This window comes from Mesoplodon densirostris, chromosome 4, assembly GCF_025265405.1.
Source record: "Mesoplodon densirostris isolate mMesDen1 chromosome 4, mMesDen1 primary haplotype, whole genome shotgun sequence".
In the NCBI taxonomy this organism is placed as follows: Eukaryota; Metazoa; Chordata; class Mammalia; order Artiodactyla; family Ziphiidae; genus Mesoplodon; species Mesoplodon densirostris.
Genome location: NC_082664.1, coordinates 54,777,874 through 54,793,340, shown reverse-complemented (window position 1 = coordinate 54,793,340; position 15,467 = coordinate 54,777,874). Strand labels below are relative to the sequence as shown.

At 35.9% G+C, this 15,467-nt stretch overlaps 1 protein-coding gene across 4 annotated transcripts in view; it reads right to left on the bottom strand.

Annotated features, from left to right (window-relative positions):
- The window catches only part of MDGA2 (MAM domain containing glycosylphosphatidylinositol anchor 2), an 842,328-nt gene that overhangs the window by 258,875 nt on the left and 567,986 nt on the right, over positions 1 to 15,467 (bottom strand). For 3 of the 4 annotated variants that reach the window (XR_009531733.1, XM_060096268.1, XM_060096270.1), the window contains exon 6: positions 11,204 to 11,473. Coding sequence is in view for 3 of the 4 variants with exons in the window: in XM_060096268.1 (XP_059952251.1) it covers positions 11,204 to 11,473 (270 nt within the window). In the remaining variant the exon portion in view is untranslated. The remainder of the gene's footprint in view (positions 1 to 11,203; positions 11,474 to 15,467) is intronic. The other variant, XM_060096269.1, reaches the window with a different exon arrangement.

Below are 15,467 nucleotides of genomic sequence, written 5' to 3'. Positions count from 1 at the left end.
AATCAGAATTAATTGTTTCTTCATCTGAGCTTCCAATAGCACATTGTCTATGTTTCTATTGTGAAGTTATGAACTTTCTTACGATCTATGGAGGGAGTTGCCCTGATGATTTTCTCCCTGTAAGTGTAAGAACTCCATGGGCTCAGGGATTGTACTCATTCCTTTTCTGTCCCTTACAGCAACTGACACAGATCTAGTGTGGAAGAGAAATTTTCTAAATACCTATTGAAAGTACCATTTACATTTACCTTCCTGGTTTAATATCCTAAGGTAAGTAAACAATAATTTTTTAAAAAATAATTTTGTTTGGAAGTTCAGTGGTTTTTAGTAATCATATCTATACTGCCATGTATTTGTACTCATGTATTTGTGTGAGTAAATTTGTAAGCAAAAATAAAGAGTGATTAAGTCCAGAAAGGGGCATAGGTCAAGGTATATTTTGATAGTATAGAATCATAGATGGTTAGAGCAAAAGTATCTTAGAAATTATGCACTCCAATTTCTTAGTGTAGAGTAAAGTAAGCAGAGGCCTCTTTACATACTTGTGATCCAGTAGCTAATTTAAAGGAAGCCAGAACCATATCATAGATCTCTTTCCCTATACCTTACTGCCTACAGACTGTTTAACCCACACAAACTAAGTGTGGTGAGCCAACAGGCTTTGGAAATAATACCTGCCATAACAGGATAAAAAATCTGAATCAGGAGTTTTCAAATTAGTATCATTGTTTTGGCCCTGTTTTACAACTGTAGGGTATCTAAAAACCAAACAACCCCCCGTCCCCCAGCAAAAAACCTATAAAATGCCTTCAAAGAAACTGATGAAAGAAATTTAAAAATAATGTTACTGAATAAGATTCTTCTTTTCTGGATGCTAACAGGTATTGACTTTTAAAGCACTACTACCAAATGGTACATCTCCTTTCGACTAGAGTAAATATGACAGAAATTCCAACTACCGAGCAGGACAACCTAAATTTTAATAAAATAAAATGTATGACTAAGCTGTATGTATATAGTTATATAAAAGTAATTATAAGATTATACAATATCCAGATAAACTTTTTTACTTGAAATTGTATCTTAAAATTCCTTATATGTTATTTCACTGAACAAAGATGTTAGATTTATCTCATTTGTAAGAGAAAAGTGAGTTATCTATATTCAGATGAGAACTACCGAATTGGTAATTTTTATATTTTGTACAGCCCTGATTAATTTTTAAAAAGATAATAATGAAACAATTTCAGAGCTAAAATACATAATATACGAAAATTCTCTCTGGTGTTTTGGGGAGATGTAATTACTACAGAATATTAAATTGGGAAAATAGAAATAGAGCACTTAATCTACATGTGTAATTGGGACACCTGCACACAGCAGACAGTTTTGCTTTTGGAGAATGTTAAAGGATTAGTTTTCTACAATTTCAGCTATTATCATTATAGTTTTTACTAATGAAAGGTCATGGAAGAAAACTATTGATGACTGGAAATTTAATTTGATTAATCTAAATGCTTGGGAGGAACTGCACCAACCCTGTAGTTGGAAATTCACAAATAATTTACATTTAGAAATTCACTGTAAGCTAAATATAATCAATTCTTCCTGGAAAATTGACAATTAACTCTGACTGACTTTCTGACCAATAGCTTGAAGGTATATACCTTTCAGCAAAAACAATGAACACACTTTATAGGTCGTGTTTGTTCCTTGTTTATACTAGTTGTCTTATTTGTGCAGTTATTTTGTATCTTTGTCATTTGTAATTCAATTCGTCTCTTTTTAAAAAAAGTTTTTTTGATGTGGGCCATTGTTAAAGTCTTTATTGAATTTGTTACAATATTATTTCTGTTTTATGTTTTGGTTTTTTTCTTTTTGGCTGAGAGGCGCATGGGATCTTAGCTCCCCAACCAGGGATCGAAACTGCAGCCCCTGCATTGGAAGCCAAAGTCCCAACCACTGGACCGCCAGGGAAGTCCCTGATCTCTTATGATTAACACAAATTCTTTAAAATTTTTGTACAATAATCTGTAAGACTTCCAGTAAAAGTAAGAGTCATGCTCAGTCCTTCAAATGTAATATTATTTAGAAAATCATAAACTACAAACAGTATGTTGGTTAGAACTTGAAATTAAAGTATGCCCACCATTACTGGAGAAAAAAGTACTGATTAGCAAAAACACAGAATTTCCTCCAATCAAAAATGATTGTATACTTGGGAGGGAAATGGTGTAACTGGGAAGGACCGTATAGTGTTGGGGATTTTTTTTTAATAAACATAAAAATGTATTCAATTTACAACCCAGAAAGAATCCTTAGTAAGTTTTTGGCAAGGCAAGGGTAGAGGAAATAGAAAAGGACATTAGTCAGTTCAATTTGGAGAGGAGGAGGAGGAGTTATACATTTTAAAAAACTTGGCTAAATTTTGAAAGGCACTATGGTACCTTGATTAAGACAGTGGCCCTGGAACCATACTGTGTGGGTTTTGAATCCCAGCTTTGCTGCTTAAATAAAGCTTATATTTGGGGGAAGTTACTTAACTTGCTCCCTCTTCAGTTTTACTATTCTCTAAAACAGGAACAATAATAATTTTTACCTCATAAATATCTGGGAATGATTAAAAAGTTCATGTATATGGTGTGCCAGGTAGCCCAGTACATGGTAAGTGCTCAAATCAATAATAACTATTACTATTACTTAAACAGAACTGGCATACTCAAAGGTTTGAATTTTTTTTCATAGAATTTTTGAATTACAAGATTTTTTTTGATAATAAGCCTAAAGATCATTTTGAAATTTTAGCAGTGCTAATATTTGATATATTTCCATTAAACTAGTTCTGAACAAATATGTTTAATATAAAAATTCAGGTTTTTAAAATCTCAGTCCTTTCACGTGGATATACTAGAGTTAGGCAAATCAACACTTTTCAGAACAGAGGGTTATGATATTCCTGGAGGTTACAGTATATATTTTTGTACAGTAGGAAAGTGTAAATTCATGGCTCACTGAACACATATTGACTTCTTCCATAAAGGTTAAATCTATTTCAATATTGACAAGTGTTTTTTCTCCATATTAGGAATCTGAGATCATAGCCAACAAAGATAAGCTGGAGAAATTCTAGAATTCAAAGAGGAAATATGTTTAGGACATCACTTTTGCAGAGGCTATGTGTCCAAGATAGGGGCTGATGAAATTAAAGAGGAAAGGGGAAAAAATAGGGACATAAGTGAGCCTTGAGGCAGCATGGGAGTATGATGTGAAGAATATAGCTTATGGAGTACACTGCATATTGTGGTGGCTTTAAAACACATCTGCAGATTATCGGACACTCATCCCTTCAAAAGGTGAAGATACTTGATCTCCTCTTGGAACCAGGCCAACCTTTGGCACTGCCTTGATGAATAGACAATAGCAGTAATGACACTGCATGACTTCAAAGGCTAGAACTCATGCAGCTCTTGGGACCCTGGTTCTGGGAGCCTGTAACAAGTCTGGCTACCTTGAGACTGCCATGCAGAGAAACCATATAAAGAGGCTATTGAGAATGAATGAGAGAATGAGAGGCAGATAGACAGAGACAGAGAGAGACTGACCTAAAGAGCCCAGCTGTTTGAACTTTTTAGTCCAGGAACCAGAAATTTGATTGGAAAAGATTTGAAGATGATTCCAGCCCTGCCATCTTCTGAGTGCAATTATATGAGACCCTGGATTTTTTAGCTGAGTCTCTCAACCCCCAGATTTGTGAGTAAAATAAATAAATGCTGGGCTTCCCTGGTGGCGCAGTGGTTGAGAGTCCGCCTGCCGATGCAGGGGACACGGGTTCGTGCCCCGGTCCGGGAAGATCCCACATGCCGCGGAGCGGCTGGGCCCGTGAGCCATGGCCGCTGAGCCTGCGCGTCCAGAGCCTGTGCTCCGCAACGGGAGAGGCCACAACAGTGAGAGGACCGCATACCGCAAAAATAAATAAATAAATAAATAAATAAATAAATAAATAAATAAATAAATGCTATCATGTTAAGCTACTGTTTTGGGTTGGCTTGTTACACAGCAATGAATGATTAGAACAATGTGGCCTTTCACATGAGCTAGTCACATCACACAAATGTTTAATATGATTTAACATGTGTATAGAATTTCCTTATTTTGCTTGATGTCATTTATTATACACAGGGTGTCAAAGGATGATAGATGTCCAAAAGAAATATCTAATGTAAGCCAGTAAACTTTTATAAAAAGTGATTCATTCACTCAACATATATTTATTGAGAATCTACTATATGCTGAGTAATTTTTTAGACTCCAGGGATGTCACTGAGAAACACAACAAACTGATAAATTCTTTTTCACTATATACAGTGTCATGAAAGAGACAGGCAAAAAATTATTTAAATGTATAAAATAACTCCAGGTAGTTATGTGATAAGAAGAAACAACAGATCGTTCAAGGGATTAGGGGTTGATTATCTAAGATAGGGTAGTCAGGGAAGATGTTTCCCAGAAGATGGTTTTTGAAAATTAACACCCCAGGCTGAAAGAACAGCAAATGTTTAAGTCCTGAGTTGTGAAAAAGAATAAGAAGAATAATGTGCCTAAAGCCAAGTAAGTAAAGAGGAAAGTGACATGAGATGACAATGAGGAATGTGAATTCCATTTTAGGTGAGATGGGAAGCCATGGGAGGAATCTGATCAGGGGAACGAGATGATTTCAATAACTCTGGCTCTTGTATGAATGTAACAGAGATGGCTAGCTGTTGACCAAAATCCATGCCCTCTTATACCTGGCACACAGTGGTGTGATTATGTGCCTAAGGTCTAGCCAACAGAATGTGATTGGAACTAACATGCTTCTGGCCCATAAAAAGTCTCCCATGTGTGATCATTCAAGCTCTTTCCCACTTCCAGCTGACAGGGATGGAGGTAATACTCAGAACAACCTTAGCAGCCACAGTTTGAAGATGGCAGAAACATCATAACCCTAGGTGCATAATGACTGCATGGAATAGACTCTCTTACTCCTACACCCGCTCCTGCCCGCCCCCAACACCAATCATATACAACACCACTGCCAGCATAATCAACTAGGAAACACCCTAAACTTTTTCATGAAAAAAAGCTAAAGTAATTTTGTTTTGAGTAATTACATGTATGGGTCTATTTGTTAACTCAGTCAAGTCTACCTTCTCTAATACAGTGGCTAACCAGCCCCTTCTAAAAGAGGGGCTGGACTGGAAAGAAGATAAATGAAAAGACTATTTTAATCAACTAGGGGAAATATACTGATAGTTTACACAAGGGTGGTAACAGTGAACTTGGCAATATATAGTCAGATTCAGAGTATAGTTTGAAGATAGAACTAAAAGGACTTACTGATGATCACATTTAAGAATATCAGCTAGAAATTTTGAAAATTCTTATAATCCTTCAATACTCTTATGAAACCAGATAATAGAATAGACTTTTCCTGATTCACTTTTGACTGAGAACAAAATCCACAGAATTCCACAATGAGTGTAAGACAAATCTCCTTCTTATGCAGAATTTTCAAAGAAACTCCATTCTTTGATTCTTGGACTTTATAGAAATTAAGCACATAAAAAGTGGCAGAGACCAAATTTGTTTGGAAGGATATCTTTGGATAAAACTGTGAGATGAAGCTTCTTCCAGGCCCAAGGCAGCAAGAGAGCCTGTCTATTTCATCTCAGTCCTAGTGAGGGGCTTCTCATGGGACCAGCCAAAGCTCTAAAATATTTTCCCTGAAATGATGCCTGACATATCTGAGGAAACCAAAACCTGTGTGACAACAGGATACAGGTGGCTACATTGGAATCTGTGTGCTCTCACAGAATTTATTGGTAAGAGCTTCTGCTTACAGCTGTGAGTCACACACGGAAGGAGAGGTAGTATGGGTTTCTTGTCTTGGGCTCTGTTGAGTTGGCTACCTGGAGGAGACAGAGAAGCTCTCAGCAGAAAGGCGGTAGAGGTAGGGTATGAGATGCTCAGGGAATGTAGCACATCAGTGGTCTTGGGAGAATCCATGACTAGAAAGTTCTCCCTGGTGCACACAGAAGTGCATCTCTTCTAGGTAGAGGAATCTCTCAAGAGTCCATTAATGTGCCAAGGAAGAAAAAAAAAATGTTTTATATAGAGAAGACCTTCCTACGCCACCCCAAGCCAGGAAGGTCAGAATCTGGCTATAAGGTCAGAATCTGGCTATCAGGTCAGGGATGGGTGGTGGAGAGGAGGGTAGAGAATATACAGACAAACAGGAAGAAGCAAACCACACCAGCCCCTGTCCCCTTTCCCACTGCAAGTCTCCAGCCGAAAGTGGACCCAAGCTGGGCAGGGGAGAAAATTTTACATTAAATCAGGTTTGGAGTTTCATTACTATTTTGGAACGTGTATCCAAAACACTGAACTAAATGCATGATTGTGACCTGAATGCATGATTGTGACCTGATTGCACTGTAGGACTCTCTATTTCTAATAATGAACAAAAGAGTTATGGGGTCTGCCGACTTTTCTTCTGAAGCAGGGGAAGATTAAGCTACTGAATAAAATTTTAAAAGACCACAGGACACTAAGATACAGTAATGTCTTGGTCATGTTATGAACCATGTTTGCTCAAGACAGCGGCTCATTCAATTCATGACGGAAGAGAAATGTGGGCATTTCTAAATACAGTGACAACAACAGAGAACTTTAGGTGGGAAAGTTTGGAAAGCACTGACCTCAGACCACCCCACATGCACCTAGGAAATCAACATAGTTTTCTTATCAAATGTATTAAGCAACTGCTTCTCTCCTGACTTGAGAGAAATGTGGCTCAATCACAGCAACTTCTTAAAGGATCATAAGAAAAGGCACTGCTGCTATATTTATGAATGCCTAACAAAAATTTAAAACATATGAGATTCTTTTTCAGTTTTGGAGCTTGTTATCTACATGGAGGATTATCTACATTATTTAAAGTGTTCTCTTTTTTTTTTTTAAAGTCAAATGACACTTTAGAAATGTTTCTAGAGTTTTATTCCTGTCTGCATCCTAAAATCTTATTTTGTTCATGGATATTCTCAAATGGCAGTGGGAATTCTATGCACAGGATATTGTCGTGCTTGTTCAGAAAACCTGGTCTGTGGATCTTGATTTAGTTACAGAAAGGAATGGGGGGAAAATGAACCTAGAGTTCTGTTTTTGCTGTATCCATGACACAGTTAATCTAAGACACTGCAGAGGTCTACAAATTCAGAAGATTTGAAAATAATTTCTTTGATATAATAAGAAGAAAACCATTTTTCTTTAACTGAATTTCTTGGCCTTTGTGGCAGAAATCAAATGCCTCATATTATTGTAGTAGTTTTTCTCCCCACAGTTTAACCTAGGACCCGTTAACCAAGGCTACTTCTATATTCAGTAAGATTACATACAAACTCAATTTTATGAATTATGCAAATGCCACTGCTGAGAAGTTCTACTGGTAATATAATATGACTATGCAAATGTACACTTCAGATAAATTTAAGGCATAAAAAAGAAATTACAAATTGGAGAAGTACATTTTTAAGGCTCTATTTATTTTAGGTCATTCATGTCAAAACTGAAAACTGTCTTTTGTAAGAACACAGATGAAAAGTTCTAGATGAGATGGGGAGGAGCAAATCATTCCGGGAGCATCTATTGCTGTGAACTGAGTTAGTTCCTTATGGAGGGTACCTGAGCAACACTAACATTTTATGCTAGACATTTTGCCAGTTGTACCAGGATTCAATATAGTTTCAGATGATCCTACGATCAAACTAGACTTAGAAAACCATAGTCATGAAAGACTGGGATGAAAACTGATTTAGAAGTTGGGTTTGTTCTGATTGTGAAGCTTTAGGAATAATTTAATCAATTGATTTTTATTTTATTTTCCTTTTTATGTATGCTAATGGGTGATATACGGTTTAAAAGAAAACCTAAGTATAACAAATCTGAAAGACTTCTTTCAATAACATTTGATCTCATAGGAAAACACTGTGGTAGCTCAATTGGCATGATGTTTTATTTTATGATACATAAAATAATGGTATATCTTGCAATTACTAAATATTGTATGGCTTTCAATTTTGTAGCAGATAGTGCAGTATCCACAGCGTCTTTTTTTTTTAATTTTTATAAACAACAGCTATTTATTTATCACATTTCTAGAGGCTGGGAAGTCCAAGATCAAGGTGCCAGCAGGTTCAGTGTCTGCTGAAAACCCACTTCCTGGTTCATAGACTTTTTTTTTTTTTGCTATAATCTCAAATGGTGAAAGGAGAAAGGGAGATTTCTTGGGCTTCTTTTTTTTTTTTTTTTAATCCGTGTGGCTTGTGGGATTTTACTTCCCTGGATTGAACCTGGGTTGGGCCTCTTTTATAAGGATACTAATTCCATTCATGAGGGCTCTACCCTCATAACCTAACCACCTCCCAAAGGTCCAACCTCCTAATACTATCACCTTGGGGATTAGGATATAAACATATGAACTTTGCGGCGGGGAACACGAACATTCAATCTATAGCAAGGTGCTATTGCAATGTAGTGGGTAGAGGCCAGGGATGTGTCTAAACATCCTACAATGCACAGAGCAGTTCCCACAAGAATTACCATCCTAAAATGTCAGTAGTGCCAAGGTTGAGAAACCCTGGTTCAGATTTATCTGATTGTTTACTTATGATTAGGTTCAGGTTTGACATTTTTTTGGTGAAAACCTACATAGGTGATATTGTGGCTTTTTAGTAAATCTCATCAGGAGGCTCTTCCTGTCAAATTGTCCCTTTTGGTGGTCCCTAAGTCTGATCATTTGGCTAGAGTGGAGACTGCTGAATCTCTCAACTGAAAAGCTACCTTTCCTGCTTTGTAGTTACTAAAAACTACAAAGGAGTAGCTTGTAGTTTGGGGTGATACTTGGAGATCTTGTGAATATTCTATTGCCTCCAAATATTTTACCCAATAATTCAGCATCAATTGATAATCCTTGCTGGAACCAACTATTACACTGGGGATTGCAGAATGGTTGTTTTCTTTTATTCTACCATTCCTTCTATGATTTTTAGCTGGGATCCTTCTGTAAAGAAGAGCTTTTCATTTCTATTTTTCTTTTTCATTTTACTATTACTATGGACTAATGAAATTTTAATTTAACATATTGTAAACCATTATCATTGTTAACGCATTTCAATGCTCAAATTGCCACTAATTTGGCCAACAGGAGTCACTTTAAGCTGTCTCCTATGTCCTTTTGACATTTCCCTTAGTCTTTGAGCTTTCCAAGATGCTTTATTATTTTTATTTTTACTTTTCATAGTTATTGACCACATTCCCCAAACTGTACATCTCATACTCATGACTCATTTACTTTGCAACTGGAAGTTTGTACTTCTTAGTCTCTCTCACTTCTTTCTTTCCTCCCCCACCCTTTTTTTAGCCTTCTTAGTCTTTGCTTTCTGGCACAAAATACATCCCAGGCTCACCTTCTACTTTCCCAGCCCCTGCCCTGGAATCATCTATTTCTCCAAATGTTCCTTTTTTTTTTTTTTCAAGGGGGCATAGTGTTTAGAACCAAGAACTGGGTGTCAGATATGTTCATTGCTACTAGAGTATCATTGATCCTAAGCTCTTTCATTTGACAGAGCAAAAATCATGAACTCTTGAAAAATATATACATTTGAAAAAATCCTAATACCACCAATTCAAATTCAACAAATACCACTAGATCTCTGTCTTATATTTGTATTTTCCTTCTCCCACAGTGAGAACCCTGGTTCTCAATAAAAGCAATATATATTTGTGCATTTGTTCTACCCTATAATATATATCCAAAATGGTTTGTGGATTACTACCCAATAATGTTTTTATTAGCCCGTGGTTTATCCCTTCCTTTTGAGAAAAAATGAATACAGACAGAAGCACTTCCAGAATGGCATAATAAAGGTCTCTGAAAAATCTGTTCCTCCATAAAAGCAACAAAAACACAGGCAAAAATGTCAAAAATCAACTTTTTCAGAATTCTGGAAATTAAAGCCTTGATAAAATTCGAGAAGGATTTATTCAAGAAAAACAGCTAAAACTAGGTAAGAACAGAAAGCTTTCTGGCATTTTAACTTACTTTATTCTCCTCCCCTTCTCCTTAGCTTTGCAGTAGACATGAAACTAGTAGCTATGAAATCCACAGTGTCTTGATTTACACTGTAACATCTTACAATATTTTGACTAGAGTATATTTTTGGCCAAGTAGCATATTTCTGATAGTTTGGGTGGTAACAGATAACTATGGTCACTAAAACCACCACAGTCTATGTTCACAAAATCACAGGCGTTTATCTCAATATACTCAATTATGTTTTGCTTCCATTATAATCCTTCATTAATGATAAATTTTCATTTGTCTTCTGGAAGAGTCCTCTTGGGAATATGGATGTCTATTTTAACTTTAGAGGCCTTGGTGACCATCCTCCATCCCCAGCGCAGGACCACACCAGGTAAAGTGAGACATGAAGATGCATATGCTTTCCTTGCACAGTGACTTCACCTTCTCTGAAATGGAAGGTTAGCATCTCTTCCAAAGGCAGCACCAGCACACTAGCTAGAACATCACTGCTGTTGACTTAGTGAACCACCTTTTACATAAATTCCCCAAATAAACTTTACCTTTTACTAACTCTGACTTTTCCATGACCTTAGCTAATCTCAGTCTGTTAAAACTCTACCCAGCCTACAAGACCTGATGCAAATGTCATTAGATATTCCCTAATAACCTCAGCCAGAAACTACTATAATTTTATGTTTATAGCTTTTACTCATGCTTGCCAAACACTGCATCATATGGCTATAAATTGATATATATATTTTTTCACTATCTGAGAGTAGAATCCTTGAGTACAAGATAATGTTTTATAGATCTCTATGTAATCCCACAATTTAAAGCTCTGCATGTAATAGGGATTCAATAAATGTTTATTAAACATTAAATTGGTGCATTTGTTAAATCCTTAAACTAATACACAATCTGTATAACAATGCATAATGCCCTATGCCACATTTGGATTTTAATCTTTTTTTTTACTAAGAACATACTATTAAATTATTCTATAGTATCACTAAAAATATGTTATGAAAACTATTCAATGAAAATATAGAAATTTATGCTGTAACATTCTCTATGCAAACTTACCTCTCACAATGATGTTGGTAGACTTTTTTGCAGGGTTTCCCACATTATTATTGGCAATGCAGCTGTAAGTACCAGCATCTTCTGAGGTGATGGCAGGTATGGTTAGAGTTCCTCCAGTCAAAACAGTCTTTTCAGGCAGAGTCCCAAAGGACCTGACCCAAGTGAGAGAGGGTACAGGCTCTCCTCCTGTCGTAACACATACTAATGTTATGGCCTCTCCAGGATTTACAACTATAGGGTCATCCACCAAGAGTTTAATTGACGGAGATGCTAAAAGACATAAACAAAAGAACATGCACCTATTTAGATCTACTACAACTAGAGTAACAGTATGCTTTATATTTCCTCAAACAATTAAAGTGAAACATTGTTCTCTTGTGCCAAAATCTTACTGTGTTAATCAAGTTTAAACCATGTAGAATGGTTACTCATTTTAATTACATGTTATAAACTCATGGAATTGTTTTAAGATCTTACACATGGAGAAGGGAATTAAAATTTATGTGTTCTTGGATTATTGTTCCAAAATTAGAATGAAAAGAGGAATTAAAGTTTTAAAACAAAAATCCCTTTCTCTTTTAATGCTGACAATCTCTTTTGTCCTTCCAGGTATAAATATTGCAGCTGTTTAGTCCTTGTATTTTCATGGTGAAGATTGTCATTTATTTAATTTTTGGATCATTCTGAGGTGAAATGATACATATTTTGCAACCTGCATACAACCACAAGATAAAAGATCACTGGAGGTTTTTACTAAGCAGTGGGCCTGGTTTTTCATCTTGAAAGGAATAACAAAATCATGTAATTTAAAGCAGCCCCCATATTTCCTCTCTAACCTCTCTGTTCAGAAAGTTTAGGCAATGAGTTTTCATAACCACTGCTTTAAAACTTAGAAACAAATAAACCACTGTTCAAACATAGTCACCAAACTATGATGGCCACCACTCCAATGTTTGGGTTATAATAATCTCCCAAGTGAAAATAAGTTGTTTGCAACTTTTCAGGTAAAAAAAATTGTAGATAAATATCCATTCAATAAAAAAATGCTGTATTACAGACTTTTCATCAAACACTCAAAGTAGAAACTGCACAAAAGCTCTGTTCACATACAGAACTTTTTTTTTCTGCTTAGACCACAGTGCCAGCTTATATAATACATTCCTAAATAAAAACAGACGGAATGCATTAGGCCAATGTTTGAGTTCACACATTCAGAAATATTTGATGCCAAAGTTAAAACTGAAATCTATCCATATTGGGAACACAAAGTGTTCAATTGTACTGTGTAATTTTTTTAGATATTAATTTCAGCTTAGAGTTGGAGAGTGCTTTTCTCAGAATAGAAGGTAAACTCCTTGTGTGATTCGATATTGTCGGCCTTGTTTGGATACAATGGAATACTACTCAACCATAAAAAAGATGAAAACTTGCCTTTTGGGACATGGATGGACCTTAAGAGTATTATGCAGGGCCTCCCTGGTGGCTCAGTGGTTGGGAGTCCGCCTGCCGATGCAGGGGATGCGGGTTCGTGCCCCGATCTGGGAGGATCCCATATGCCGCGGAGCGGCTGGGCCCGTGGGCCATGGCCGCTGGGCCTGCGTGTCCGGAGCCTGTGCTCCGCAACAGGAGAGGCCACAGCAGTGAGAGGCCCGCATACCGCAAAAAGAAAAAAAAAAAAAAAAAAAAAAAGAGTATTATGCTAAGTGAGATAAGTCAGAAAGACAAATACCATATGATCTCACTCATACTTGGAATATAAAAAACAAACAAAAACCCAAAATATATGTACAAACCAAATAAAACAAAAACAAACATGTAGATACAGAAAACAGAGTAGTGGTTACCAGAGGGAAAGGAGCAGGGAGGGGGTGAAATGAGTAAAGGGGATCAACTGTATGGTGACTGATGAAAACTAAATTTTTGATGGTGACCATGCTGTAGGGCACAAAGAAGTAGAAATATAATGTTGTACACATGAAACTTATATAATATTATTAGTCAATGTTGCCTCAATAAAAAAATAAATTTGAAAAGATGCCAGAGGAGAGCAAGAAGACAACTCCATATTATAATTATGGTTCTGTGGAATACGTATGGAATGCCTGGAGGACCTTTTTAAACATCATTGTTGCATGCTGGCCCTTCTAACGTCATCTTAAGGGACACGGAAGTTTCCATAGTATCTTAATTGCTCTTGTGAGATGTTGACTTGAAATTATAAATATCTATGATAAACCTGTTGGGGAATTCACAAAATGAAAATAAGAGGCAAAAGGCATTGCAATTTGGTAGAAAAGAAAGCATCTCAAAGAGTTATTTAATATTGTTAAACTGATAAAAAAGAAACTACTAATTAAATATTTTTTAAATAGATATTATACTTAATTATTGACATAGCATTATGAAAAAGTAAAAGAAATCCCTATAGCTTAGTTTGAGGTAAATAATATAATCTTACAAATCTATTTAGTTAAAATACAATTGTAGACAGTCCAACAGTTATATTATATTAGTAAAACTCATTTGTTTTACATCATGTTTTAGTAAAATTAAAAGTCCCAAGGCCTAAGGGCCATTAATAGTATATGTTTAGATTATGGAAACACACAATGGTGACATTAAGAAATATTTGTCCCTGAAATTGCCTTGTATAAGGATGAGCTGTTTTTCTATTAGATAGACAATATTTAAAGAAAAAGGTTCAAGAGAATTTCAAGCTCATAAAATAATATATAAATAACAAGAAACCACTGTTTTACCTATAGTGCATTGCAGAAGTGTATTCACAATCTTATTAAAAATTCTCTTTTCCAAATCTAAATTGAAAACAGCACACTGTCCAACTTAGTTTTATTAAAGATGGCATTATTTCTCTGATAATCCCTGATGTTAAAAATAGCCCACAAAGACCCCCAAATGGGCTAATGCTTTCAAGACTTTAAGAATGCTCATACATATTTTAGTAACAAAATTTTATAGCTTTAAATTCTAAAGAGATAAAGGTGAAATTGTTGTCATTTTGTTCTAGCAACTTATGTTTGATTCTGTAAATATCAGCTTTTTTAAACTATGAGGCTATGCTTAAGAACCATAGGGTCATTGGAATCATCAAGCTTAAGTGTAAATCATGCCATAGAGAAAAAAAATTAAAGTAGGAAAAACATAAGAAAATATTTTTGTGTATTATTAAAAATATTTTAAGAAGTGATTTCATCCTGGGCTAGTTAAGTCCCTTGCTATAAGCTTCCATAGCCCCCTTATTTTCCCTTTCATATCACATCTTATAACATTAGCCAGGCTTCCACTATGGCTCTTCAGACAGAAGCATCATGACTGCGTTCGCTGAAATATGGCCTGATAGTTGAGTGGTAAGAGCACAAATTCTGGAGAATAATACCTGGGTTCTTGACTGTGCTATTATTTAATAACTGTGTGCACTTGGGCTAGTTCTTCTACTCCTGAGTGCCTCAGTTTTCCACTGTTGAAATGGAGGAAAATAATTACCTGTCTTACAGAGGTGAGATGATTTAACACGTGCTAAGTGCTTACAATAGTACCTAGTACAAAACATGCACAGGAAAAGCATTTTATTTTGTCATTATTTTCATTACCACCCCCATAGCCTCGTCCTGTGCTTGTATAGTTACTGTGCTTAATAAATATTGGTAAGGCAAACCAATAAGTGGGAAAATGAATAAATGAGTGACTAGTGTAAAAAGTGTAGTCACTAAATGATGTAATATTTATATTTGACTCTGATGCATTTGACAGAGATATTTTAAAACCATTTTGACTTTTGGAGGTCCTATGCCATATCACAAAAAACATATTTAAATATACCCATACATTTTGAGGACACATAATACATTTATTAATTTTGTTTTATTGATATATTTTAATTTATAAGTTGAAACTATTGTTTTTCAATATTAATTTTCGTAGTGCCTTTAAAAGCTTATAGGCATGGAGACCTTCAAGATGGCACAAGAGTAAGACGTGGAGATCACCTTCCTCCCCAAAAATACATTAGAAATACATCTACATATGGAACACCTCCTACAGAATACCTACTGAACGCTGGCAAAAGACCTCAGACCTCCCAAAAGGAAAGAAGCTCCCCACATACCTGCGTAGGGCAAAAGAAAAAAGAAAAAACAGACAAAAGAAGAGGGATGGGACATGCACCAGAGGGAGGGAGCTGTGAAGGAGGAAAAGTTTCTACACAGTAGGAAGCCCCTCCACTGGCAGAGACGGCGGGTGGCGG